Source organism: Mustela nigripes, chromosome 7, assembly GCF_022355385.1.
Source record: "Mustela nigripes isolate SB6536 chromosome 7, MUSNIG.SB6536, whole genome shotgun sequence".
NCBI classification, from domain to species: Eukaryota; Metazoa; Chordata; class Mammalia; order Carnivora; family Mustelidae; genus Mustela; species Mustela nigripes.
In genome coordinates this window covers 140,053,948-140,079,766 of record NC_081563.1, presented here as the reverse complement: position 1 = coordinate 140,079,766, position 25,819 = coordinate 140,053,948, and the positions used below count along the sequence as shown (strand labels likewise).

General features: G+C 61.3%; 1 protein-coding gene and 1 pseudogene across 4 annotated transcripts; one reads left to right on the top strand and one right to left on the bottom strand.

The window, feature by feature from the left end:
• The first annotated feature begins 366 nt into the window (after window positions 1–366).
• Window positions 367–25,819, top strand: GMEB2 (glucocorticoid modulatory element binding protein 2). Of its 4 annotated transcripts, XM_059407426.1 has the most exons (11): window positions 2,359–2,839; window positions 3,315–3,444; window positions 5,537–5,724; window positions 13,552–13,649; window positions 14,153–14,280; window positions 18,512–18,615; window positions 20,785–20,942; window positions 21,380–21,451; window positions 21,695–21,832; window positions 22,112–22,234; window positions 23,059–25,819. In XM_059407426.1, exons 3-11 carry the CDS (start codon window positions 5,594–5,596, stop codon window positions 23,715–23,717), a joined length of 1,611 nt encoding a protein of 536 aa, XP_059263409.1. In that variant the 5' UTR covers window positions 2,359–2,839; window positions 3,315–3,444; window positions 5,537–5,593; the 3' UTR covers window positions 23,718–25,819. The 4 variants fall into 4 exon arrangements, with proteins under 4 accessions (XP_059263412.1, XP_059263411.1, XP_059263409.1 ...); XM_059407429.1 differs by lacking the exons at window positions 2,359–2,839; window positions 3,315–3,444 and adding an exon at window positions 367–384; XM_059407428.1 differs by lacking the exons at window positions 2,359–2,839; window positions 3,315–3,444 and adding an exon at window positions 1,584–1,671.
• LOC132022116 (glyceraldehyde-3-phosphate dehydrogenase-like) lies at window positions 10,107–12,354 on the bottom strand (annotated as a pseudogene).

The following is a 25,819-nucleotide window of genomic DNA, read 5'->3' as shown; positions in this document are numbered from 1 at the left end:
GTCTCCCGGAACCGCCGCTCGGTTCGGAAGTTCCCCGGCCGGCAGCTGAGTGGGCGGGGCCCGGCGAGGGCGCCGCCGCGTTCGCCCCGGGCCCCGCCCCGAACCCCACGCACGCGCGCCGGGGCCCGCCAGGCCTTATTTCTCGGCGTTGCATGCCTTCCCAACGAGCGCCAAATAAGTCTCCGGGCCCGCCTCCGCCCTACGTGCGCGGCCCCGCCGCCTGCGTCACTAGGAAGCGCGCGCCCGGGCTGCCGCCGCCGCCGCCGCCGCCGCCGCCGAATCCCCAACAAGGAGCGGACCCCACGGCCGCCGCCGCCGCCGCCCGCCTGACGCCGTCGCCGCCGCCCGCCCGCCGGCGCCCGCGCAGGCCCGGCCGCGGCCCAGGTAAGCGCCCGCGGCCCCCCCCGGGGCGAGGCCCCTCGCTCCGCCGCGCGCCGCCGTCCGGCCAGGGGTCCCTGCGGAGCGTCAGGACGTTACGGCGGGGGGAGGGGAGCGGGGGAGGGGCGGCGGCGCGCGGCGGGCGTCACGGGCGTCACGGGCGTCACGGGCCCGCGTCAGGCGGCGTCGGCGGCGGCGCCCGCCTCCATCTTGCCGGAAGGCGGCGGCGGGCGCGCGGCTGGGGGCGGTGGGGCGGCCGTCGGGCCGGGCGCGGACCGTGTGGACGCCCCGCTCTCCGCCCGCCCGCGGGAGCCCCGTCCACGCGGCCCGCTCCGGGGCCTGCGGATGCCGCCGCGTCGGCGGGACTGCGTCGGCGCGGCCCCGGCCGCCCGGTGGCTCGGCGGACGTCCCCGCGGAAGCAGAGCCCGCGCCGGGCGTCCTTCCGCTCGGCCGCTCCGCCCTCGGCTCTCGGGGGCGCCGCGGGGGCCCTTGGACGGCGGGTGCCGGACGGGGCGGCGCGTCCCCGGGCCGTGCCCCGAGCCCTGCCCCGAGCCCTGCCCGAGCGGAGAGCGTTAGCGTCGGCCCCGCGCGCGGCCGGTGCCCCGAGCGCGCCGTCCCCGGCCCGCGCCGTCGGCCACGGCCATGCGCTCCCGGGCCCTCCTGCGCGCCTGCGGCGGTTTCCAGGGCGCGGCCGCCCACGGGAGCGCGGAGCTCGCCTGGGGACGCCGCGGCCGGCTCCTCGGGGCGGGCGGGCTGCGTGGGGCGGCGCCTGCACTCGAGGCCGGCGAGCGAGCGGCCGCGGCGTCCGTGCCCCCGGGCGCGCACCCCGGGCAGACTCGGTGCTTGGCCCGCGGCTCTGAGTGCGGGGGCCCCTGGAGGGCGAGGGACTCGGGGACGCGCACCCCCGCGGGAGGTGTTGGCGTGCGACGGAGCCTGGAAACCGCCTTCCGACCCGCGGCCCGGCGGCGCTGCCCGGCTCAGGCCCGGCCGAGAACGGAGGCCGCTGCCCGGCGCCGTCTGAGCCCGAGGCGCCGCCCGCGTGCCCGGGAGGGCGGCTGCAGCGCAGACGGTTCCCGGGACGCAGGGAGGACGCTGGGGTCGCCTCGCGCGGCGGGAGAAGCTGGGAATCCGGTGAACTTGGACAAAGTTGGCAACTGGTTAAAAAGTTCTGAAATCCTGAGAGGATCCAAGAAATGGTGCCCGTGGGCCACTGCGAGCGGCGACAGCGGAGTTCTTAGCCGCGTTTCTATCCCAGGAGACCTGCGCGACCTTGCAGGGGGCTTGGAAAGCCAGGTCTGAATCCAGCGCGCTGCCCACGCCAGCATCACTGCCCTGTTCTCCACATCCGTGCTCAAGAATGATGCTTGAAAAATACCAATGCTTACATTGACATTTCTTACATTGATTCCCACTGGTCAGAAACGCAAGCTCTGGGTGGGGCCAGGGCTTCTGTGTCCCTCGGCCCCAGGCCGGGGGCCACGGGGATCGCCCTGGCCCGCTGGGGAGTGCGGTTCTGGCGGCAGGGGGACCACGAGTGCTTGCTGTGGGGCATGTTCTGTACGTCCTCGTGCCGGGGACCTCACTGTGTTCTGTGCGGCAGCTTCCGGTGTGTTGGGAGGCCTAGCACAGTTGGCATTGTAGAGGCGGGAACTCAGATTTGTGCTCTGCAAAGCTGCGAAACATGGGGGGACTACAGCCGCTGGTGGGGGGGCTCCCTGCTTGGGCCGGGTCTGGTTGCAGTGTGACGCGCACTGTTGCGTGGGGCTCACCCCCTGAAAGTACAGGTCCCCGCCTGGTGAGGCACCAAACCCGGAGAAGTCAGCACGAAAGCTCAGTGTTACGTCAAGCACAATTTTACTTATTTAAAAGGGTTTATTTTTTAACTGCTTTCCATACTCTCTGTGGGGCTCAAACTCAAAATCCTAAGATCGAGAGTTGTGTCCTCCACCGGTGGAGCTGGCCGGGTGCCCCTTAAGTGCCATTTTGAAGCAGACTTTTATGCGTGTTGGTTTAAAGGGCTTGGTTTCAAAGCTTAGACCTAGAACACAAAAGCTGTATTTTAGAAACGGGCAGGAAATCTGTGTGTGTCCGTGAATTCGTTGTTGCAGCTTTTCTGGTTAAAGGCGGCTGAAGACAGCTGTCAGATCGCAGGAGGTCCTGCCCCAGGACCGTGTGGCCCAGGACGAGGTCTCCCGCCTTCAGCATCTCCCTGCCACGACGGTGCACATCTGACCGAGGACGAGCCTACACATGTCACAGCAACCATACGTCTGTGGGGTTTTGACAAATGTATGGTGTCAAATAGCCACTGTTGCAGCAGCCTCCAGTGTCCTGCCACCGTCCTAAAGCCCCCTGTGCCCGCCTCTTCACGCCGTTCCGCTCTGGCGACCACTCCTCTTCTCCCCGGGCCCACAGTCGGCCTCGCAGATGGCTGGCGCTCACTTCGCAAGCTGTGGTTAAGGTTCCCACGTGTCTTTTTCAGTCTTTAGAGCCCTCTTATTTTTGTCCCTGAGTGGTACTCCATCGTGTGGAGACTTGGAAGGACTCGGTCCTGCCCAGTGGGCTCAGAACAGCAGTTGGCGTGGGGCAGGGAGGAGGCCGCAGGGTCACCCCCACCCCCCACCCTCCCCCCCCCCCCCACCCCCGCACCAGCCCGGCTCCGGCGGATGAGGCTGGTCTGTCTGCCTTGGAAACTCGACCAGACAGGCTAGGTCTGCTGCTTGCAGGCGGTTGTGTAAAGAGGAAACCGGTTTCGTGTGCATTTACACAGATACTCCCCAAAGTGGCTGCTCTTGGTTCGTCCCTGATGTCACAGGTCTCCTGCAGTCTTCTCCTTTCTGTCAGAATAATACCCCTTTGGAGCAGGTCTCCCTGTGACCAGTCCTTTGACTTTTCCTTCACCTGAAAATGTCTTTGTTCTGACTTTATTCCTGTAGGTCTGTTCAGTCCTGTAGAATGCTGGGCAGGCAGCTCTTCCCCTCAGCACGTCCCCGCTGTCCCTGCCCTCTGGCCCGCCGCTGTCTGGCCATGGCTCTGGGCCCTGTGGAGGTGGTTCCCCAGCCCGTGGTTAGTTCCATTCGGCTGGCTGCTTTCAAAATGCTTTTCCTTTTGTCTTTGGTTTTCAGCGGTTTGGTCATGGTCTGGGCGTGGGGTTTTTCAGGGTTGTTCTGTCTGAGGTTTGCTGCATTTATGGGGTCTGTAAGTTTTAACTTTTCAGTAAATTTGGGAAGTGGTCAGCTATGATTTCTTAAAGAAAAACTGTTTTCAGCTTCACACTTCTTTGCTCCCGGGACTCAAGTGATGCAATGTCCAATTTTTACATTCTTCTACATTCCCTAAGCTCTGTTCATTTTGGTTTTGCCCCATTTTCTGTGTTCGGCATGGATAATTTGTGCTGACCTGCGCTCATTTCCTCCTCCCGTCTCCATTCGGATAGGGAGCCCATCCAGAGAGTTTTTTATTTGTTACAGCTTTTTCTTTTTCTTTATTTAAGATTGTATTTATTTATTTGACAGAGACAGAGATCACATGTAGGCAGAGAGAGAGGAAGGGAAGCAGGCTCCCTCCCGAGCAGAGAGCCCGATGCAGGGCTCGACTCCAGGACCCTGAGATCACGACCTGAGCCGAAGGCAGAGGCTTAACCCACTGAGCTGCCCCAGGCGCGCCAGGCGCGCTGTAACTTTTTCTGTTTAATTCTCAGATCTCCGTTTGGCTATAAGTCTTGTCTCTGTGTTGAGACATTTTATCTCTCCACTTGTTTCAAGAGTGTCTGGCTTCCTCCCTGAAGCCTGGTACACCAGCTGCTTTAAGGTCTCTGACGATTCATTTCAGAGTGAGCTTTTCTTGATAATTTTTTCTCTTGAGAACTAGCCAGACTTTCCTGCTTTTTATGTCTAAAGATTTTGGATTGTCTTCTGGATGCTTTGAGTATCATGTTGTGAGGCTCTGGGTCTTGTTTAAATCTCAGAATGTAGACATTTCTTTTTTTTTTTTTTTTTTAAAGATTTTATTTATTCATTTGACAGAGATCACAAGCAGGCAGAGAGGCAGACAGAGAGAGAGGAGGAAGCAGGCTCCCTGCTGAGCAGAGAGCCCGATGCGGGGCTCGATCCCAGGACCCTGAGATCATGACCCGAGCCGAAGGCAGCGGCCTAACCCACTGAGCCACCCAGGTGCCCCAGAATGTAGACATTTCTGTTGGAGCGGGAAGGCAGCCTGGTTAGGTTCAGCCTGAAGCTTTGGGCCCCTCCTGTGGGCACGGCCCTGACATCAGCTCCATCTCTAGAGCCGCCACGGTGCTCTTTGAATCTGTCCTGTAGGGTTAGTTCTCCAAACCTTTGGTTTGCCATTTAGGGTCAGACCCCTACACAGATGGTTGTGGGGTGACCCAGGCACCCCTTCCATACCTCCTTCCTCTGCACAGTCTCCCACATACTCTCTGGGCCCAGGGTCCCCGTCCTCTGTCTAGAAACCTGTGGTGTAGGTGTGTCCTCTGTGCCGTGACACCCCTGCACTGGGTCTCCCTTGGGCGAGTGTTAGCACGGAAAGCAGTGGGACCCCCAGTCCCACTATATGCCTCTAGTCTCTTAGTTTTGGGGACAGCTGGGCCACTACCATCACAGGGTTTTAGCAGGGACCAGGGTTTGCTAGAAGGCAGAGACAGTAAAAAAAAAAAAAAAAAAAAAAAGAATAATAATAAAAGCAGGGCATTTCTCCCTCTTTTGTCACATGTGGATTTCCCTTCTATTTCTGCAAACCAGAGCCTGGACTTGTCTCCAGATGCTTACTGTGCACAGTTCTGGAACGCAGGCTTCCTGAAAGCGAGACCAGGGGACCTACCTGCAGAGGAGTCCGTGTGGATCCTGGTCTCCTGTCCTGTCCCCTGCTGTGTGACCACTGAGTTTTCAGGCCCCCGTGCAGCAGCCCCATGTGTTCTGTTCAGGGGTTTTAGCTCTTACAAAGGCAAAGATGGGGGGAACTGTGATTATTTCAAGTTCACCAGAACCAGCGCTGGAATACTCCTTCTCTTGTCATTGTTTTCAAAAAGCAGCGGGCTTGGACTGAAGGCTGGGTCTTCCAGGCACAGGTGCTCAGAGCTCTGTTGTGCACAGCCTGAGACCACCTGAGACCCTGTGCCCTGCCTTGTGATTTCCTGTAGGGCTTGGGACCCTGGCGGAGTGACAGTCCTGGTTCCAGTGTCGTCTTCAGCTGAGTCATGGCAACCCCGGATGTGAGTGTCCACATGGAGGAGGTGGTGGTGGTCACAACGCCGGACAGCGCAGTGGACGGGAGCAGCGTGGAGGAGGTGAAGACTGTGCTGGTGACGACCAACCTGGCTCCCCACGGGTGAGACGGGGCCTCCGTCCTGGGAGGGCCGCTCGGGCTCTGGTGGAGGTCCTGGCATCGCGTAAGGACTGGGGGGGCATCAGGAGTTTCTTTTCCTTGAGTGGTCCTTTTTTTCTTTTCTTTTTTTTTTTTAAGATTATTTGTTTGAGAAAAAAAATGCATGAGCGGGGGAGGGGCAGAGGGAGAAGCAGATGGTCCATGGAGCAGGGAGCCCGATGCGGGGCTCCATCCGGGGACTCCAGGATCATGACCTGAGACGGAGGCAGAGGCTTAACTGACTGAGCGCCCCCCACCCCGGCGCCCATTTTCCCTGAATGTTCTAAACTGGACTCGAGTGTCCGTGTCTGTAGAGAGTGTGAAGGAGCAATAGAAACGTGACATCGGCCAGGGAGCAGAGAGGAGGCGCGCTGTGTGTCTGCTCCCCGTCAGCACGGGCCCGCGGTCTTCCTTTCTGCAGACACGTGGTGATTTCTCTTTCGGTGAGATGGACAGTAGGAGCGGTCGAGGACTGTTCTTTCAGAGTGAAGCTGGGAGCTGTTTCTCCCTCGTCTCTCGTAATAAATGTGCACGTAGACCGTCAGTCGGCAAGGCTGCCTGGGGGGCTGCCAGGTGAGGGCTGGACTCCTGACTTCAGCTCAGGCCATGGTCTCCGGGTGGGGAGGTCAAGCCCCACGTCGGGCTCGCACTGGGTGTGGAGATTCTCCCCCTCCCCACCCCCGCTCTCAAAAAATTCAAAAAATTTTAAAAAACAAAAAATAAAAAGAATATTGGGTGGCAAAAAGGTCCACATGGGACCTGAAGGAACTGTCACCGCGTAGGGGCAGAATGGCTGACATAAAGGAGCAGGTCACCCTGGGCAGGGCGCTGGGGTCCCCTCGTGCTTCCTGTCTACGGGGATTTAGGCGGGGGGCAGTCTTTGCTGTGTGTGGCACGTTCACGCTGACCTCTGCACATCCCTGCAGCGGGATGAGCTTTGGCCTTTTCCCGTCTGATAGAACTTCTGAGCCGGAGGCACTGGACCAGCCCCGAGCTCAGCTCCGGTCTGCACTGCTGGCCTAGGGGTCGCTTGGGTTTTCATTCCTCCGCACGGGTCTTTTGTGGCTGCTGCGCGCCTCCGCGGGCCTGGAGACGCTTCCTGCTTCGCTTCCTCTGCAGCCCTGCTGTCCTGCCCGTGCCGCGCCCGCAGGACCCGCAGGACGGAGGAGGGCGCGGCTCCTGCCGAGTCCCTGGGTTCCCAGGGGCCGACACCAGCGCCTCCCATCCCCGCCAGCGGGCAGCGCCCGAGCCCCCCTCCGGGTTTGGGACACACTGTGACTAACTCCTGGCTCAAGAGCTGGCACTCCGATGGCGCTCTGGCCGCTGTGAGGAGCCCCCCAACAGCCATTCTGGCCGGTCTGCTCTGGTCCTGATCACACTGGCCTCGCGGTACCCCCCACCCCACGCAGGGCTGAGAGGGACTCTTGGGTGTGTCCAGCCCCACACGGGCGTCCTCTGAGTGGCACCTGTGCTGTGGCCGCAGTCAGTGGGCTGACAGGATTCAGAGCGGCCAGTGTAGGCGTGTCCTTGGGCTGTGGGACCCCGACAGTGTGTGTCTCCATCAGCTCCGCTGCCGCACCAGAGTACCCCAGACGGGCCGGCTAGACGAATTTGGGGGAACACAGTTGAGCCCAGTTCACGCTTCCACCCTCTCCTGGAGGGCGACTGTCTGCTGTCCGTGTTCAGGGGGCTGGGCTGGGGGCGGGAGGAGTCCCACTGTCCAGGACGCTTGGATTCTTTCCGTGCCCCTCCTCCCCTCTCAGGACAGGGCCTGCCCCATACTTGGGGGTGGGGGAGGCGGCCCCTTTTCCTGCCAGGAGAGGCTGGCACAGTGTCAGGGATGGGCTTTCCCGAGGCCGTGTCCTCCCCTGCTTGTCCCTCACCCTTGCTTCCAGAGGCCGCCGACGCCCAAGCCTCTGGGTGTGGAGTGTCTCTTCTCGCCTGTATTTGCCATGTGACCCGGAAGTTTACAACAGGCTCTTAAAAATTGAAAGTGACAATTTATAATTGTTATTATTATTTTAAAACATTTTGTTTTTTGAGAGCGAGACAGTGAGAGAGAGGGTGAACCAGGGGAAGCTCAGTGGGAGAAGCAGACTCCCCGCGGAGCAGGGAGCCTGGTGCGGGACTCGATCCCAGGACTCCAGGATCATGACCTGAGCTGAAGGCAGTTGCTTAGCCAACTGAGCCACCCAGGTGCCCGGAAGTAATGATTTATTATTACAAAATACGTGGCAGAAACTGAGAAAATACTGATGAGCACAAATTAAAGCAGTTTGTGTTCCTGCCACCAGAGAGGGCGGCCACCGGCACTCTGGAGCCCTCGCAGGCGCATGCGCACGAGTCTGTCTTCTCTAAGCCTTTTTGTCGTTCAGTGCCGTGCACACAGAGAGCGTGGTGTTTCCTGCCCCCCAGAACCACCGCCCGCTCCCTTGCAGTCCCGCAGAGGAGATGGATCCCACTGTAAGGGCTGCTTTTTGTTCTGGTTTGGTTTCCTGGTACTCCGTGATCTCCACTTTTCCACACTGACATGTTTTCAACTCTTCTCCTACTCTGCGTTCATCGTGGGTTCCTTGAGGTGGGCCCCTCTCTTGCTTTGGGAGGCTGGCTGCCGTGGACGGTGCCCGACGATTCTCGGGAGCCCTTTGGCTAGGCCTGGCCCGGAAACCTGCAGTTTGAACAGAGGACCCTCTAGCCGGTCCTTGACTTGGTCTTTATCCTGAGGCCCTTTCTTACTTTGAAATCTTGTGCCAGGTGGGAAGCTGGAGATGTGAAGCCGCTGAACCCCTGTGTTCCGCAAGATGATCGTCTCCCTTCACACACCATTGTCCGCACTCCAGGAAGCTGTCACTTTCTGCTCTCCTGAGATTCTCCTCAGGGCTTTTCCTCTTTGTGACTGTGGCTCACGCGTCCCTAGTTTTTCTTCCGCCGCGTGGTGCACTGTTCTTTTTCCAGGAGTGCTGCGGCCACGCCGGTCTTCGGCCTACCCCCGCTTACCGTCTCTTTCTGCTTAGCTGCTTTCTCCCAGGGTTCTGTGACAGCAGCCCACTTGTGGGACGGCGTCTTCGTTGGGTTTGCCGCACGGCGGCCCCAGGCTCAGGGGGCTACTACGCTGTGAGTTTGGTGCTTTATGGGGCCAGGCTGGCCGGCCAGGCCCGTGGTTCTAGCATAGGCCTGTGCTGCTGGGTGCAGCCGGGTGACCTGGTGTGTTCTCACCAGCTGGAGTGGCTGAAGCTCTTTGCTTAGGGCTGTTTCCTGGCTGGCTTGATGGTGGACGGTTCCAGCAGCCCGCATGGGAGCCGCATCCCGTAGCCGGGAGCCAGGGCAGCAAAGCGCGGCTGCCGGCTGGCCGCGCGGCGGCTGCTAACAGGGGAAGGAGCGGCTCCCTGTGCGGTCTCCCTGGAAGGAGCCCCACGCCTTCAGCGGAGGCAGCTTTCTCTCAAAGAGCCTCAAGTTACTTCTCTCCTTGTTCTGTGAGAAGTTTTAGCTACTACTCTACTAGTTGGAAGCTGAGAGTCGCTCTTGCGGTTTGTTTAAAAAAAGGGTGTGGTAACAAAAAAGCCAGTTCCCTGCTTTGTGGGTACTGATTTCTTTCTTTCTTTCTTTTTTTAAAATTTATTTATTTGACAGACAGAGGTCACAAGCAGGCAGAGAGGCAGGCAGAGAGAGAGGAGAAAGCAGGCTTCCCGCGGAGCAGAGAGCCTGATGCGGGACTCGATCCCAGGACCCTGAGATCATGACCTGAGCCGAAGGCAGAGGCTTAACCCACTGAGCCCCCCAGGTGCCCCTGGGTGCTGATTTCTATTCTGGCTGGGAGTTTGGGGGAGAGCTTGGGAGGTTCCTCATTTGAGAAAGTCCGCTGAGCCTGCCTCCCATCGTGGCTTTGCTACGGTGATGGGCACGCGTGGCCAAGGCTGGGCAGAAGAAAGCGTTTTGTAGGTAGCCAACAGCTCCTCCCAGCGTTTGCTTTAAATAAAGTGGACATTTTTCAAATGCAATTTGAACAAATGCCAATTGATTTCTGCTAAAAGCAGCGAGGCATTTGTTCCCACGCTGGGTGTGCGCTGGGCCGGCACACAGGCACACGCGGTCTGTCCTCTCCCGTGTCTGCCTTCCTGGGTGACCCTTTGGCCGCAGTGGGGTCGTGGCTGGGTTTCCCCAGGGTGGTCCTCAGGGATGGCTGGCTGCATATGTGCACACAGCCCTTGGTGGGGCCGTGGCTGTGGCTGTCTTGGGTTGGCGCCTCCCTGTGTCCCACTCCTGACGCACGGTCCCTAGGGTCGGCCTGGTTCTCCTGGGTCGGGCGCGCTCTCTGTTTCGGCATCGCCCTTTCCGCTTTCCCAGGTCTGGCTGCGAACGACGCTTGCCCTTCGCGCCTGCGCGTCTCTCTGGAGCGCGGACGCTCTCCCCCGGTTCTTCTTCACGGAGGCGTCACTCCCAGTGGGGCCCAAAGAGCAGACTCCCAAGTTTGCGTTTCTGGTCAGCTCTCACTTCGGACCCGGCTGGAGGTGGACTAAGGCCTCGGAGACTGGGAGAGTGGGCCTTGCCTGGCACCGTCCATGGTGTGGGGGCCCCAGGAGTGGCCGTCAGCAAGCAGGGGAGCAGGCCCCAGTGGAGGTGTGTTGCTCTCGGGCCGCACCGAGCTCCGTGTCCGCTCCGGCTCTCCAGGGAGCAGGTGGCGTCAGATGTGCAGGAGAGAAGCAGTGGGTGGGGGAGAGGGTCTGACCCTGTTGGAGAAAGGAGAGATTGGAGGATTTGGGTGCGAAGAGCCTCAGGCCTGCTCTGAGAGGCCCGGCCAGGCCCTGGGTGCGGGCCGGGACCGCGAGAGGGGCCGTGCCGGGGATGGTTTGCTGGCTGAGTGGACGGCTGCCTGTGAGCCGTTCCTGACGGTGCTTTGTGTGTGACCAAACCTCTTCCCACAGAGACGTGCCTGCGTGGCCCTCGGTGGCCAGGAGGGGGTACACCTGTGGCATCCATCCAGGCCTCAGACCTGCTCCCCCCACGGGGCTTTACAGGTGTGGGGATACGTCATCTGTTGGGTTAGTTTCTCCAAGTGTGTGTCCAGGTCAGAGTGGTGCACGCCGTCTGGCATTTCTACCCCCCGCCTGCCAGGCCCGAGATGGCTCCAACTCGAGTGTGCTGGGGGTGGGTCCTGTCTCTGCCTTGGGTCTTGGTCTGTTTTCCTCAGGGCAGTCCTGTTGCTCTCCGGGCTCCTTGGGGAACATTCGAGATGAGCTGTCTTCCTTGTGCTGTATACCTTTCCCCCAGTTTTCTTTCTTAAAGTAATTGTTCATGGGGTTCCCCCCCATAGGGGTAGTTCTTATTTTTATTTTATTATTTTCTTCGTTTTTGTCTGGGTATGGTACACTTTATGGATGTACATGACGAGGTCGGGCTCCCCAAGCCCCTCCCCTTCCTCCGGGAGTCTGGGTTAGGAACCGTTTGGAGGTCGGGAGAGTCTCCGTGCCCAGGAGGCTGAGTGGGGCAAGGACCCCCCGGAGCTGAGGGCCTCTCTCTTCCTCTTGCTGGCGCTGGTGGTCCAGGGGCTTCTACTCCTTGGAGGCCATGTGGACCATCACGTCCACTACTCGGTAGCTGCGGTCAGACCGACCGTCAGACCAGGAGCAGTGGTCACTGAGAGCAGTGCCGGCCCTGGCATTGGCGGTGGCATTGGCGGTGGGAGAGCAGACGGCCCTGTCTGCGTCCTGAGTCGCAGGAGACAAGCTGGTCCTCCGTGGAGCCCAGGGTGCCCTCGAGGGGACTCTCCCGTGCCTGCCTCACCACCTTCTTGACGTCATTGTGTTTGGCAGCTTTCTGCGGGCGGCTGGTCCGATCCATGGCGGACACGTTGGCGGTGGGGACACGGGAGGCCATGCCAGTGAGCTTCCCATTCAGCCAGCTCAGGGATGACCTTGGCTACAGCCTTGCTGGTGCCGGAAAAAGCAGGGATGACGTTCTGGGCGGCTGCTCGGCCGTCACGCCGCAGCTTCCCAGAGGGGCAGTGACGGCACACACTGTGGCCACGAGTCCCTCCGTGGTGCTCAAGTGGTGTCGTGTGTGACCTTGAGTAGAGGGGCACGTGTTTGGTGGTGCAGGAGACTTTGCTGGCGGTCTTGAGGGAGCCATTGTATTTCTCACGGTTCGTGCCCGTCCCAAACACGGGGGCTTCAGCAGGGTGTGGGGTCAGAGGTGATGACTTTCTTGGCCCCGCCGTCAGGCAAGCCCTAGCTTTCTCCGTGGTGGGGGACATGCCCGTGGACTCCATAACAGACTCAGCACTGGCATCACCCCATCCGGTGTTGGCGGGATCTCGCTCCTAGAAGAAGGAGGCAGACTTTCCACGGACGACGGGTTTCCCATTCGGCCCTTCCTGTGCCGCGGAATCTGCTGGGAGTGGAGTCCCACGAGAGCACAGAGACCATGTGGTCAAGGTCCACGGAAGGTCACTCGTGGCGACAATATTCACTTTGCCGGAGCCACAATCAGTGCTGGTGACCAGGCATCCGGCACCACCACATGCGTTGACTCCGACCTTCACGGTCGTGTCTCGGGGACAGGACAGGCTCTGCCTCAGAAGATGCGGCCGTCTCTCAAGCGGGGAGGACCGGCGAGCCTTGTTTTTATTTTATTTATTTTTTTTTTTAAGGGAAATTTATCATCTCTTTTATTTCTGGGTTTTGTGTTATTTTTTGAGAGAGAGTGCCGCCCACATGCACAGGCCAGTGGGGGAGAGGGGTCTTCGAGTGGGCTCCCTGGTGAGCCTGGACCCGACACCGGGCTCGATCGCATGACCCCGAGATCACGACCTGCGCCGAAACCAAGAGTAGAGCATTCAATTGACTGAGCTGCCCGGGGCCCTATGTTTTGTTTTATTTAAGAAAACCTTTCACCACTTTGAAACCATTAAATTTTTTTTCTTTTTCCTTCCTTTTAACATTTTTCTGGTTTAGTTTTTACGTTTACATTTGACTTATATACGTAATTTATTTTGATGGGAGGTTAGGCCATGGGTGATTTTTTTCCGCTTTCTATCATTTTATATTTTCTGGTAGTTTTATCAGAAACATGAGGTCATTATAATAGAAATAAGAAATTTTATATATTTTTTTAAATGTTTAAAGTTTTAGAGCACACGCAAGCGAGTGAGCAGGATGGAGAGAGGGACAGAGGGCAGGAGAGAACCCATGCGGGCTGCGCGCTCTGTGCAGGGCCGGACGCGGGGCTCGCGCTCCCCGTCCTGAGATCATGACCTGAGCTGAAACCGAGTCAGAGGCTTCACTGACTGAGCCACCCAGGTGCCCCAGAATTAAAAATGAATTTATTAAAGAAAGAAGGAGGGGGTGCTGGGGGGGCTCAGTCGGTGAAATGTCTGCCTTCGGCTCAGGTCATGATCTGCGGGTCCTGGGACTGAGCCCCACATCGGGCTCCCTGCTCAGTGGGGAGCCTGCTTCTCCCTCTGCCCCTCCGCCATGCTTTCTCTCTCTCTCTCTCCCTCTCAAATAATAAGTCCTATCTTAAAGAAAGGAAAGAGGAGATTTAAAGTTCCCATGCAGGTGTCACTGTTTGCACAAACGTGTCCTGCTGGCCGCAGGTGTCAGGGGCCATGGGCCCTGGAGCCACTCCGGGAAACGCCTGCTGGGAGCAGCAGTGCAGTGACTGTCGCCTCAAGGTCCCTGACCTGCACAGCCACTGCTGGGACCGTGGGCTGCCTCGGGAGAGGGGGCGCGCCGGCACTCGGGTGCGCCCGGCCTGCTGTGTGAGCTGACGCCTCCTTCCCTCCCTCCCTCCCAGGGCCGAGCTGGCGGAGGACAGCATGGAGACTGAGAACGCTGCGGCGGCCGCGGCGGCCGCGTTCACGGCCTCCTCGCAGCTCAAGGAGGCCGTGTTAGGTAGGGAGCCCGCCTGCCCACTCCGTACCCCTGCAGGATGGTCTTCTAGGCCAGGAGAGGCCACCTATGGGCTCGAGCCCCAGGGTCCTCCCGGGGGGGCCTGGCTGGAGTCTGCAGACGCAGCTCAGCCTCTTCCCGTGGTGGGGCCGCAGCTCCGTTGGTGGTTAGACCATCAGGGAGGGCCTGTGGCTAACGGCCTCTGGACCCCTCACGAGAGTAAGAGCAAACTTCTCTAGAATCCTTTCAAGTAAAGCGTGGTTCTTCCGTTGAACCCCTGTTTAATGTGGATTACAGTAGTTCCACTCTCCTAAAATTGATCTTTGGGGCTTTACCTGAGCCTCTAACCTGGGACTGATGAGCAGTGCCCCCGCCCTGTCTTAGTCCTTTTTGGGTCTCGGTTTCCGGTTTCTGGTTGGTGGCTGTTTGCGCTTTTGCAGAAAGTATCTTGGGAAGGTTGTAACTGGTTCTGTTTTTACCCTCCTGTCCGCACGTCGTGTGAGAAGTGAAGGTGGCCGAGGAGGAGGAGCGTCTGGAGGCTGAAATCGTGTACCCCATCACCTGCGGGGGCAGCAGGGCCAACCTGATCTGGAGGAAGTTCGTGTGCCCGGGTATCAACGTCAAGTGTGTTCAGGTGAGGCTCCAGCTCGGGCACAGCCCGCGCATGTGTGCCCGCTGCGGGGCAGGGGGGCCCTCATGGCCCGGCAACCTGGAGGCCCGCGGGGGGTGGGGGGTGCGGACGCGGGGGTCGCATGTGCTTGGGAGAAGAGAGGAGGAGGGGGTGGGCCTTCCGGGACGGACGGGGTTGTTGCTGAGGCCCAGGGGAAGGGAAGGCTCAGGAGGTTCCAGTTCCTTGTTTCTGGAGTGCGGCCGGGGGAGGGGCTGGGGGAGTAGCCCTGATCGTGCCGGGGCAGCCACCGTGGTGGATTGAAGGAGGGGTGTGCTTTGGAAAGACTCATTGAGTAGCCATGAGTCAGGTGGACGGGAGAGGTGCTCCCTTTTCTGCCAAGGTAGATTAAGTACCCAGACTCACTCTGTGCTGAAAGTAGCCAAAAATGCTGCTGAAAATACTTTCCTAAAGCATTTTCTGGAAGCCTCCGCAAGCCGGCAGAAATGGTTGAAACAGACAAGCTGAGGGTCCGAGTAAAGGTGGGCTGTGGGGGAGACCAGGCGCCACCTGTAGCCTGCGGGGCCTTTGCCTGCCCCCGGCTTGCTCAGCCTTGCAGGGCCGGAGGCCAGAAGGTGCAGCCCAGGGCTTCCTGAGTGTGCTTGAGGGCAGGGGTTACCCCCTGGAATGCTTTTACTTGTAGAGGTCTGCCCCTCAGCGTCAGGGCAGACCACTAAGAATGGGGTCCCAGCCCCACTCTGTCCCCCGGACACGGAGCCTGCTGCTGCCCATCTGGGCATCGAGGGATGGGGGACCCTTTGGAGGACGACCCGTGTGGGAGCTGCACGGTCGGTTCTGGTTGTAGGCGGCTCCTGGCTGGCAGTTCCCCCAGGAATCTGACCAGAGCACACGTCCTTTTTGGAGGAACTCCTCTTCATCACAGATTTTGAGTGACGTCGGCACACAGTTTCAAGGGAAAAGCAGCTCATTGTAAAGGAAGCGCTGAACATGGAGGGGACAGCCCAGAGACCACAGACAGCACAGGACTCACGGTGCTTCGGGCCTCGGGATTTTGAGAGGGAATATAAAATCGTTATGTTTAGTTTATCTCAAGAAATAAGAGAGGGCTGACATGAGAAAGGAATAAACATATTTAGGAAAACTCGGAATGAAAAATAGAATTAAAATAGAATCCTTAAGGGATAGGTTTTATAACAGATCCGACCCAGTCGAGGAGGTAGTTCGTGAACTGGAAGGCAGACGTAAAGGTATCCAGAACACAACCCGCAGGAATGAAGAGGGGAGAGGCTCGGGAAGGGCTGATCCGTCAGTCAAGCTCTGGAAGGAGAGAAGGATCCGAGGATGTTCGTAACGGGTAGAAGATCACCGTGCACGGTTCAGGACGCCCCGCAAATCCCAGACCGAGTGAGGAGAGGGACCGGCCTCATGTCAAACAGCCGTGGGAGGCAGCTCGAAGGGCCGGCTCCGTCCAGGGCAGTTTGACACTGCGGCCATCGCCCTGAGTGTGGGTTACGACTCAAGTGAAGCCAGAGGCCACGGGGCTGTGTGTACTGCCGTGTGGTCCGTGGCGTTCGCATCAAGAAGTAACGCTCCATGTTGGAATGCCAGCTAGCAGACGTGCAGGGGTGAGGGGGCCTGGACTCCAGGACTGGCTGCTGAGAGCTGCTTGGGAGCGGGCTCTGTGCCTGTCCCGCGTGGCGCTCATGGAGAGGGGAAGCACTCTGGAGGGGGAGCCAGGCAGGTGGCCCCTAACCAGGTGATGACATGAGCGTCAGGACAGGCCTCCATCGTGGGTCTCCTGATCAAATGGGCGGGAAATCCGTGGCATTCCTGCCAGAAAAGCATAGCCTGACTCTTGTCCCGAGGAGACGCGAGAGACAGTCAATAAGACATTCACTTGCGTGCTTCAGAAGTGTCAGGGTCAGGGAGACGAGGGTGGACTGTTCAGGGAGCAGGTGGGCTGCGCTGTCTGGGCTGGGTCCTGCCTTGGAGTCCGGTTGCCACGGAGGCTGTTACTGGGCCATTGAGCAGCGCTGGGTGTCGCCTCTTGAGCGACAGCACATGTCAGGGCCGATTCCTGCTCTCGAGAGTGGTGCTTGTGTGGCAGAGCCTTGCCCTCAGGAAACGGACCGCAGGGGCGGAGGACAGGGCCTGAGTCCTCCCGTGCGGAGCAGTCGGCAGGGAAGCAGGGGGAAGGGGCCCCGGGCGAACAGCTCCTGGGACGGGCGCAGGCTGATTCTTTGTGCTTATCTTCCACTCATTCTGCAAGTTCAAAATAATCGCAAATTAAGGGTGAGAAACAGAAGCAGGTTTACCGCAGATGGTGTCCTAACGGAACCGCACAGCGAGAGGCCGAGAAGGCCTTGCGGGGCTAAGAGCAGACAAGTCCTCAGGAACAGGGGTCCCGCCGGTGGCGGGGTTCCTGAAAATGCCGTAGGAGCCGGAGGGCGAAGGAGTGGGGTCCTGGGCTGAGAGAGAGGGCTGAGAGAGAGGCCTGCGCGCAGTAAAGCCCTCTTTCCAATCTAGGGAGCGTGCGGACATTTCAGACAAAACTGCATTGGCCACGAGCAAGTCCTCCCTGAAGGGCATTTGGGAAGAAGTGTGTTTCAGGCAGAAGGAAAGTGATCCCAGATGGGAGTTTTTTGTTGTTTTTTTAAAGATCTTATTTATTTATTTGATGGAGCGAGAGAGATCACAAGTGGGCAGAGAGGCAGGCAGAGAGAGAGGAGGAAGCAGCCTCCCCGCCGAGCAGAGAGCCCGATGCGGGACTCGATCCCAGGACCCTGAGATCATGACCTGAGCCAAAGGCAGAGGCTTAACCCAGTGAGCCACTCAGTTGCCCCCGGATGGGAGTTTTTAGGTCTAGGAGGTGTGCAGGTGTCCAGGAAGTGGAAACGTGGGGGTGGGCCCACAGCTTTGACAACACGTCTTAGGAAGACTCCTAGCCAGGTAAAACCTGTGGCCCCGGCTGTGGGGTCACGTAGCCCCGGACTCCCGACAGCCCAGGTAGGCACAGCACCCAGCCTGAGAAGGGAGTGGGGCGTGCCAACTACTAAGAAAACTCGAACTCGAGTGGTGGCCGGCCCAGACAGCGGCAGGAAGGGAGGGGAGGCAGCGCGTGTAGACAGGACAGTGGAGTGAAGCGGGGTGCGCAGGAGGGATGGATCCGTGCGTGTAGCTGGGGTGGAGGGACCGCGGCCCCGACGGCGTTACAGGGGGTGGGGGAGAGGGGATGTCATGCCTTGGAGAGGGGCAGAGACAGTGTCCTGTCTGGTGGAGTGGGGGCGGGGGGGTGTGGCAGCGGGCAGATAGCTGCTCTGACTCGGCGGCCTGGGCTCACAGCCCCTTTCCCTGGCCAGCTAGACGAGGGGTCGAGAGGCTTCCCGGACTCCGTGAGAGCCTGTGTGGGTGCTCGGGGCGTCAGGGAAAGGACACCCATCAGCCGCTCGCACGGGCAGTGACTGGGTCTGCTGGAGATCTGAGGACCTGGCGCTCTGGGCTCCCTGGCAAGCTGTGCTGGAGGACCCCAGCTGGACCTGAGCCCAGCCGGCGGGGGCCCGGGGGAGGCACCTCTCTCTCCTGCCTGCTTGTTTCCTAAGGAAATACAGTTTCATTTTGATTCTTCAGTTCCAGTAATTACTTGTTTAACACAACTGGAGAGGATATTTTAGCTCCTCGGGCCATCTGAGCTCCAACACTGGGGGAAACCGGCCCCAAGCCCTGACACTGAGACAGATAAGTGTGCATTGGTGCCCGAGATGTGTGCTGTGAGGGGTGTCGGCAGGGTGGGGTGAAGGGCTTGAGTCACCGCTCAGCCTGCACGCTGTCTTGTGTTGTTGTGACGTCATGTGTGTATGACGAGCAGAGTAAGTCATGCGGCAGTGGGTTTGTTGAGTCGTATCTGGAGGGAGCGAGAGCCTGCCTTTCACAGCAGTGTGGTCGCCTCCGCTCCCCCTGGCTCGGGACACCATCTCTGTCTCTGGGCTCCCTCCCTGGGTGTGGGGGCAGTGCAGGCCACAGACTGCCGGCAGCTGGAAGCCAGCCCTGGGGCACAGCGGCCATGGCTTGTGTTACGTGAATTACTCTCTTCCTCCTTGACGATGCTGCTGGTCGGACGGGTCCGCAGCTGTCGGCTGCCCCACACCCCTCTCACTGGCTGGGCTCTGGCCAGCGGTCAGGCAAGAGAGGGGAGTCCTGGGGGGTCACAGCGGCCGTCCCGCTCTGATTCCCTCCACAGTATGACGAGCACGTGATCAGCCCGAAGGAGTTTGTGCACCTGGCTGGCAAGTCCACCCTGAAGGACTGGAAGAGGGCCATCCGCATGAACGGGATCATGCTTAGGTGGGTGTTGGCGCGCGGCCGGCGCCCGCGGGGATCATGCTTAGGTGGGGGCCGCACCGGGCATCCTTCCGTTTGCTTTTGAGTTTCTAAGATGAGGCCCATCCTAGACCAAAGTGCCGACAGTGCTCGGGACGGCTCCCGCTCACAGCCCTGCTGGCTGTGGCCTCGTCAGATGGGCTGGCCTTGGAGGCCCTCGCTCGGCCTCCCTGTGCATCCCTGTGTTGGAGAGAGTGCTCCCGCGCCTCCCGCTGCAGCCGCCGAACCCCGGAGTGCATGGGCACGAGGTCTTGAACCTGCAGTACGTGTCCGTCTGGCCACCTGTCCCTTTCTGGCATGGCCTGTGCGCCTGGTGACAGTCCTGTCCAGACCACGCCTGTGTCCAGTGGCTGCACCTCCATCTCCTGGGCCTGCTCTCAGGCGGGTGGGTTTGCAGAGGGTCTAGTCCGGTCCCTGACGCTCTCGGCCATGTTGCCAGCGGGTGCTGGGCCGGCGCCCCGTCTCTGGCGGTCGGTGGCGGTCTGCTCTTGGTGCAGTGGCCCCTTGCTCCGCACAGACCTCCTTTTCCCTTTGAGAGTCATTGGGAATTTGTAGGAAGGTCTGGGCTGGCTCCCAGCTCCTTCACAGACATCAGATCCCGGAAGAGAGTTGATTGGGGTTTGTGCCTCCGTCTCTCCGATGGCTGTGCCAGCGTCCCAAAGGGCCTCCACTCATTTGCGTGGGCCAGTTCTCAGGCCGGCGTGAAGGCCAGTGTCCGCTCTGCTGGCTTCCCTATGTGGGGGACCTGTCCCGATGGCCTTCTGCCCCTTTTCCCATCACCTGTGAAACAAGTGGTGATGCCCCTTCTGAGAAGACGGAGGACATCGATGCTGATCTTCATGTGGTGAGAGCTCACCCCGCTCCGATGAGGCAGGGGCCCCTCTCTCTGGCATCCAGGGCTCGCTCCACGGCCCTCACTGCGCGCCAGTGCAGAGGGCTGTGTCTGTGACGGGGTCTGGCGTGGCGGGACTGGGTCACTTTGCTGCTGAAGGGGGGGCTCTCCTTTGTCCTCCATGTGCTTATTCCCGGGAAAAGCAGCTCTGTGCTGTCCTTGGGTGTGGGTTTGCTGCCAGGGGAGCCTTTGTGGGCCTTGGTGACACTGTCCCTGTGAAGCACGGTGTGGGGTGGCACGGGCGGACGCCCCAGCCGGCCTGTTAAACCTGCGCTCCTGGAGCGTGCCTGCTGCTTGGCGTCCTGCGGTCGGCCCTGTGCTCCCTCGTGCAGGGCTCAAGGCTCCTCTCTCGGCCCCACCCATGAGGTGGGCCCCCCGCTTTCTGGAAGGGGTCTTGGTGGCCTAGCTGTGAGAAGGCCACAGGCCGTTTCCTTGGACGAGCACTGTGGGGGAGGGGCGCCGTGGGTCTGCAGTGCGCCCCGAGGCTGGCGCACGCACGCTGTGCAGAGGCCCCGCAACGTGGAGGCCACGGGTGGAGGGGCTGAGTTGACATGTCCAGACATAAAGCCGGGCCCTCCAGAGGGGCCTTAGTGAAGGGCCTCCCTGGGAAGCCTGTCCCCAGCGGGCGGAGGATGTCCTGTGCCCTCCTGCGAGAGCAGAGAGTGGGGTGCAGAGCGAGAAGCCAGCACCGTCCTGCTTTTCCCCTGCGCACAGAGGGCCCAGCTGCTCCAGGACGGTTTTCTGTCTCCCTCGGCCTCACAGTCAGTGTGTGTGGCGGGGGCATCCTCAGCACTCCTGGTAGCCATGGGCCCGCTCCCCAGGGCCAGCCGGCGGCAGAATGTCCCGGAGGCATGCGTGACCCTGACCAATGTCTCTGGGATGACTGGCTGCCAGGACCTTCGTATCTCCTGGGCGCCGGCCACTGCGGTCCTGGTCCTCACGGACTTCCTGCTTGTGCTGCCAGCAGGAAGTCTGCTTCCTGGCCTTCACTGGCACAGAGCGCTGGCTGGGGTCGTCGGAGAGGCCCGTCTGCAGCCTCCGTGGCGCCCACCTCCCGCCCGGTGGTAGCCACTCTGCAGCCACTGCCTGTCCTGGGACCTGCCCCCAGGCCAGCCCCTCCCTTGTCAGCAGGACCTGAGGACACGAGAGTGGGGTGTTGGGAGGGAAGCAAGCACCCCGGGCACCAGCGGTGCCCATCGGTGCCTGGATGTGTTCTCCGTCTCGGGTCTTGTTTGCCACAGGAAGATCATGGACTCTGGGGAGCTGGACTTCTACCAGCACGACAAGGTCTGCTCCAACACCTGCCGCAGCACCAAGATCGATCTCTCGGGTGCCCGTGTGTCCCTGAGCAGCCCCACCTCTGCCGAGTACATTCCGCTCACTCCCGCCACCGCTGACGGTACGTGCGGCTCTGAGCCTCCGCCCCGGCCGGCTTGCCCGGGTCCCGCTCCGCCTGCGGCCACAGAGGCGCACGGCCCGGCCTCCGCCCTGGCGCGGCCGCCTCCTTCCTCGCTGAGGGAGCCTGGCCCGATGGCCGTCCGCATCCACCACGCGCTGGGGAGCCCGTAAATGCCGCGAGAGGAGCGTGATGTTGGGGTTGTTGAGCTGGCAGTGGGGTCGTGGAGACGCAGTTCTTTCTCCTGTGTGTGTGTTTGAAGACGTCTGTGATTAAGTCTAAGAGCAGATGCGCCGCAGAAGCAAGTACATCCTTTGGTTGCGCCGGCGCCCGTGTTTGTGGGCCTTGCGGAAGTTGGTGCAGAGCTCGAGTGTGGACAGTGGGTCGGGAGGGTCACTCGCTGGCTGTCGAGGCTCACGGTGGCCGTATCTGGGTTGCAGTGAATGGGTCTCCCGCTACCATCACCATAGAGACCTGTGAGGATCCCAGTGACTGGACCACGGCCATCGGAGGTACAGGTTCTTCTGAGTGGGCTCCTTGGGGGTGGGGAGGCGGGGGATGTGCTGGGCGGGCCCGAGGGGCCTCCTGGACGAAATGCCAGTGCAGAGGGGGGAGCTGTGCCCGGGCCCCCATCTGGACCTGTGTGCGCTGGACCCTGGGCCCCCGGCAGCCCTCTGCCCATGCCTGTGGCAAGAAGCCCGCCGCGCCTGCTCTGTGGGTTCTTCCTGCTCGCTGAGCCTCTCCGTCCCCCACAGACGACACCTTCTCCTTCTGGCGAGGGCTCAAGGACGCGGGTCTGCTGGACGAGGTCATACAGGAGTTCCACCAGGAGCTGATGGAGACCATGAAAGGCCTGCAGCAGCGGGTCCAGGACCCCCCCCTACAGCTCCGAGGTGAGGGGCTCAGCGTCTTTCTGGCATCGGTGGGCACCACCCACCGGGCTCCCTCCTGCTCTGGGCAGGGGCAGGGGTGCTGGGGTGCTCCGTCCCGCCCTGCTGCACCCCTGGGATGAAGCCGAGTCGTAGGCGCAGGACCCAGCTGTGCCGTGGCTGAGCAGCGGGTGGCAGGAGAGGGCCGCGCAGGGGCCACATGCCTCCCAGGCTCTGGCCGTGTGTCCAGGGGAGCTTCTCTGCTGGGGGAGCCCGTTCTCAGTGTGTCCTCACCCCTTTAAGATGCCGTCCTCCTCAACAACATCGTGCAGAACTTCGGCCTGCTGGACCTGGTGAAGAAGGTGCTGGCGAGTCACAAGTGCCAGATGGACCGCTCGCGGGAGCAGTACGCCCGTGACCTGGCAGGTGCGTTGGGGCGGGGCCTGCCCGTGGGCTGCGCACCCACACGGCCGTCCCTGCTCGCAGCCCGGTGGGACAGCTGCTCCGAGGGAGCCCTGGGGGCAGAGTCTGGACTCGGGGAGGGCCAGGGGAGCTCAGCACTGTCACACAGGGAAGCAGGGAAGCTGTGACATGGGGCCTGCGTGTGGCACCACCCCGGCCGCTGTGTGCAGGAGAAAAGTGGGAGAGAGGACCAGGAGCCAGTGTGGCTCCCACGATTCCCTTTTCTCTCCGGGCGCCCCTCGGCATCGGGACGCGCTGGGCCTGTGCAGCCGGCGCCTGCGTGTGTGGGTTCTCCGTCCCTTTTATCTCCGCGCGCCGGCACCGCACTTGCCCGCGGAGGTTAGGAGGAGTGGAAAGTAGGAATGGGGAAGGTCATTCCTCTCGCTTGGCGGCGTGGAGGCCACCTTTGAGATGGCATTTCTGCTTCCTCAGAGGGGTGGTCCCCACAGGCCCTCAGACAGTATCCCTGTGGGAGACAGGGTGGCACGGGGACAGAGCATCAGTGCACTGTCAGCACAGGCCCTGTCGGGGGTGTGTGGTCTGATGTTCCCTCCTCGGGTCCGCACTGGGACTTGGCGCCCCCCCGTCACCCTCATTCCCGCAGTGATGCTCTGCCCCCTGCCTCCGTCCCTGCGTCTGAGCCCTGGCCCCTGCGGTGAACTCTGCCTCCCTTGGTCCCCTCAGTGACCTTTGCCCCCATCCCTGCGGAGACCCCTGCCCCCCCCCCCGGTCCCTGTGGTGACCTCTGCCCCCCGCTCCCCGCGCTGACCGCTGCCCGTGTCCTGCAGCCCTGGAGCAGCAGTGTGACGAACACCGTCGCCGGGCCAAGGAGCTCAAGCACAAGTCCCAGCACCTCAGCAACGTGCTCATGACGCTGACCCCCGTGTCCCTGCCGCCCCCCACGAAGCGGCCCCGGCTGGCTCGGGCCACATCCGGGCCGGCGGCCGTTGCCTCACAGGTGCTCAGTCAGTCTGCCCAGATCGCCCTCAGCCCCGGCGTGCCCGTGTCCCAGCTGACCGGCGTGCCGCTGGGCAAAGTGGTGTCTGCGCTGCCCTCCCCTGTGCTGGGCAAGGCACCCCCCCAGGCTGCTCCTGCCAGCTCCCCCGCCTCACCGCTGCTTGGGGGGTACACAGTGCTGGCCTCATCGGGCACCGCCTTCCCCGGCGCGGTGGAGATCCACCCGGACGCATCGAGCCTCACGGTCTTGAGCACGGCCGCCATGCAGGACGGCAGCACCGTGGTCAAGGTGGTGAGCCCCCTGCAGCTGCTCACCTTGCCGGGCCTGGGCCCCGCCCTGCAGAACGTGGCCCAGGTGTCACCCGGGGGCAGCACCATCGTGACCGTGCCCACGGGGGCCGTTGAGAGCGCCGTGGCCGCCTCGGGGCCCGAGGAGCATACGGCCACCATCGAGGTGGCTGCCATGGCGGAGGGCCCCGAGCACAAGTAGACACTGGTGGAAGGCGAGGCCCCTCGGGGGCACAGGGCCGGCCGCCTCTCCTCAGGCCGTGGCCGGGCAGGAGCGCGGCCCCGGCACCCCACGGGTGACGTGGGGTTGAACCAAAGAGAGGAAACACCGAAACCGAAGAGGAGTAAAAGGGACCGCGGATGACAGACCTGTGCGGCCGGCCTCGCTCTCGGACCTCCGCCCCCTTCTTTCTTAGGAAATACATTTTTCCATCTGTTGCTTATTGACACTGTCTACACGTTGGGCCTGATCAGGAGCCAGGTAGAGAGACGAGGAGGCAGAGCCGGGGAGCGGGGCACAGACCCCGCGATGCAAGGGGCCTCTCGGGGGCCTGAGCCGGCTGGGGGAGGGTGTGTCACTAACACATGTCTTGGGAACTGTCCCCAAGTGTGGAAACCCACGGATCCTATGGATTTGGCTTCTTCCCACAGTTTTCTGTAGGTTTAGTGTGGCCCGGCACCCTGTCCTCCTGTCTCCGAACAGGCCTCGGTGCTGGGCTGCAGTTCCTGGGCACCTGGGAGGGTTGGAGGGAATCCCCCTGGCACCCACCTGAGTAGGGGGCCATGGGGCCCCAGCAGCAGGGTTTGCCGTCTGTCCACCTCCCCTCCACCCGGCAGGGGCTTGAGGGGCTCACCCGGGGCTGTTGCACAAGCACTGGGGGTGTTTCTAAGTGAATTGTTTTGTAGGCTTCTAGGAAGAGGCAGATTTGTAGCCTTTTCAGCCCAAGCAATGCTGAGTGCCTGGCTCCCTGAATTCGCTCTGGGTTCCAGCGTGCTTTCCAGAAGCAGCTGTTGGGACGGCCCGTGGGGCTGTGTGTGCTGTTGGTTCCCGTTGCTCCAGCCGTGAGCGTGGGGTACCAGCAGGCCACCTGGGGAGTGTGACTGTGCGTGTGCCCCTGGGGCTTTGGCCCCAGGGGCTGGGGGTGTGGACAGAACCAGACAGGAACTGAGGATGATGGCCTGGGCCAAGGGTGCTCCTGCCCACCCCCCCCCAGGGGGCTTGCGACTCCTGTGCTCAGCCTGTCGATGGGCCACCATGACAGCCTTAGTGCCTCCCCCCAATCCGGCCCCAGCCTGGAGGTGGAGATGCACCTACTGGCTGACGCTGCTGCCTGGGGCCTTCATCTGCGCCTGCGCCAGGGCCAGTCGTCGTGGGGGTGAGGATGCTCACTGGTAGGGCTATGTGTGGGCCATCGGCAGGTGTGATTTTGTACGCAGGAGGGAGAGTAGGCAAGGGTCCCCTGAAGGCCTGGGGCCGCCGCCGGCAGGGCCCCAAGGCCCGTCTGAGCCCTTGAGAGGCAGGTCCCCTTTAGACCTGCCGGTTCCGTTGCCTGCTGAACACCCTTCTCGGGTGGGGGCGGGGGCTCCGAGGACAAGCTGCCGCCCCACTGTGCTTTGAAGGGAACTGGGCTCTGTGTGTCCTTCTATCCCTCGGGTGCCCCAAACCTACCGGAGCGGGCCTCGCCCCCCAAGTCAAGCCACTGAGGTGGTCTTTTTCTGTTCGCTTTCCGTTGCCTACTTGTTTGCCGTTGTCACGGGTCAGCCGGTTTCAGCATGACGTTTACTTGCTGGCGTGTGTCCTCCACCTCACCGAGTCCCGATGCTGTTGGGCCTGCAACCCCCGGGGCCCCGCCTGGCCTGGCCTGTCCGTCTGCACCAGCTCAGACCCTAGGAGAAACCACGTGGTCTTGGCCGTTGTTGCGGCCCCTTTGAAGCCGCTGCCCTGCCCTCAGACCGCAGGGGTGTGGGGGGGAGGTGCGCCTCAGGGCCATAGACGCAGAAGCCACAGCTTCCCACGTCACAAGGGCAGCCCCTCCCTCCTTCCGCCCCGGCTGGGGGCAGACACCTGTGCCTGGAGGGGCCCCGAGCGGGGGAGGGTCCCTGGAGCTCTGTCCCTGCTGCTCCCCGCAGGGCGGGACCACAGGCGGCTTCTGGGGAGCAGGACTGGATTGGGTTTTTCTCGGTGCCAGGCGCCGGCTCAGGGGCAGCCTGGGGAGGGGAAGCATCCGGGTTCTACTTTGTATGTTGTTTTGCAAGTATCTGCTTGGTACTTTGATTTACAGTAAAAACATTTTTCATAACGTG

Coding starts and splice junctions, on each gene's coding strand:
- GMEB2 (XM_059407429.1), top strand. CDS start 5,594: ATGGCAACCCCGGATGTGAGTGTCCACATGGAGGAGGTGGTGGTGGTC. Junction 21,452..21,694: donor CTGGACCACGGCCATCGGAG/GTACAGGTTCTT, acceptor CGTCCCCCACAG/ACGACACCTTCTCCTTCTGG. Junction 21,833..22,111: donor CCCCCCCCTACAGCTCCGAG/GTGAGGGGCTCA, acceptor CACCCCTTTAAG/ATGCCGTCCTCCTCAACAAC.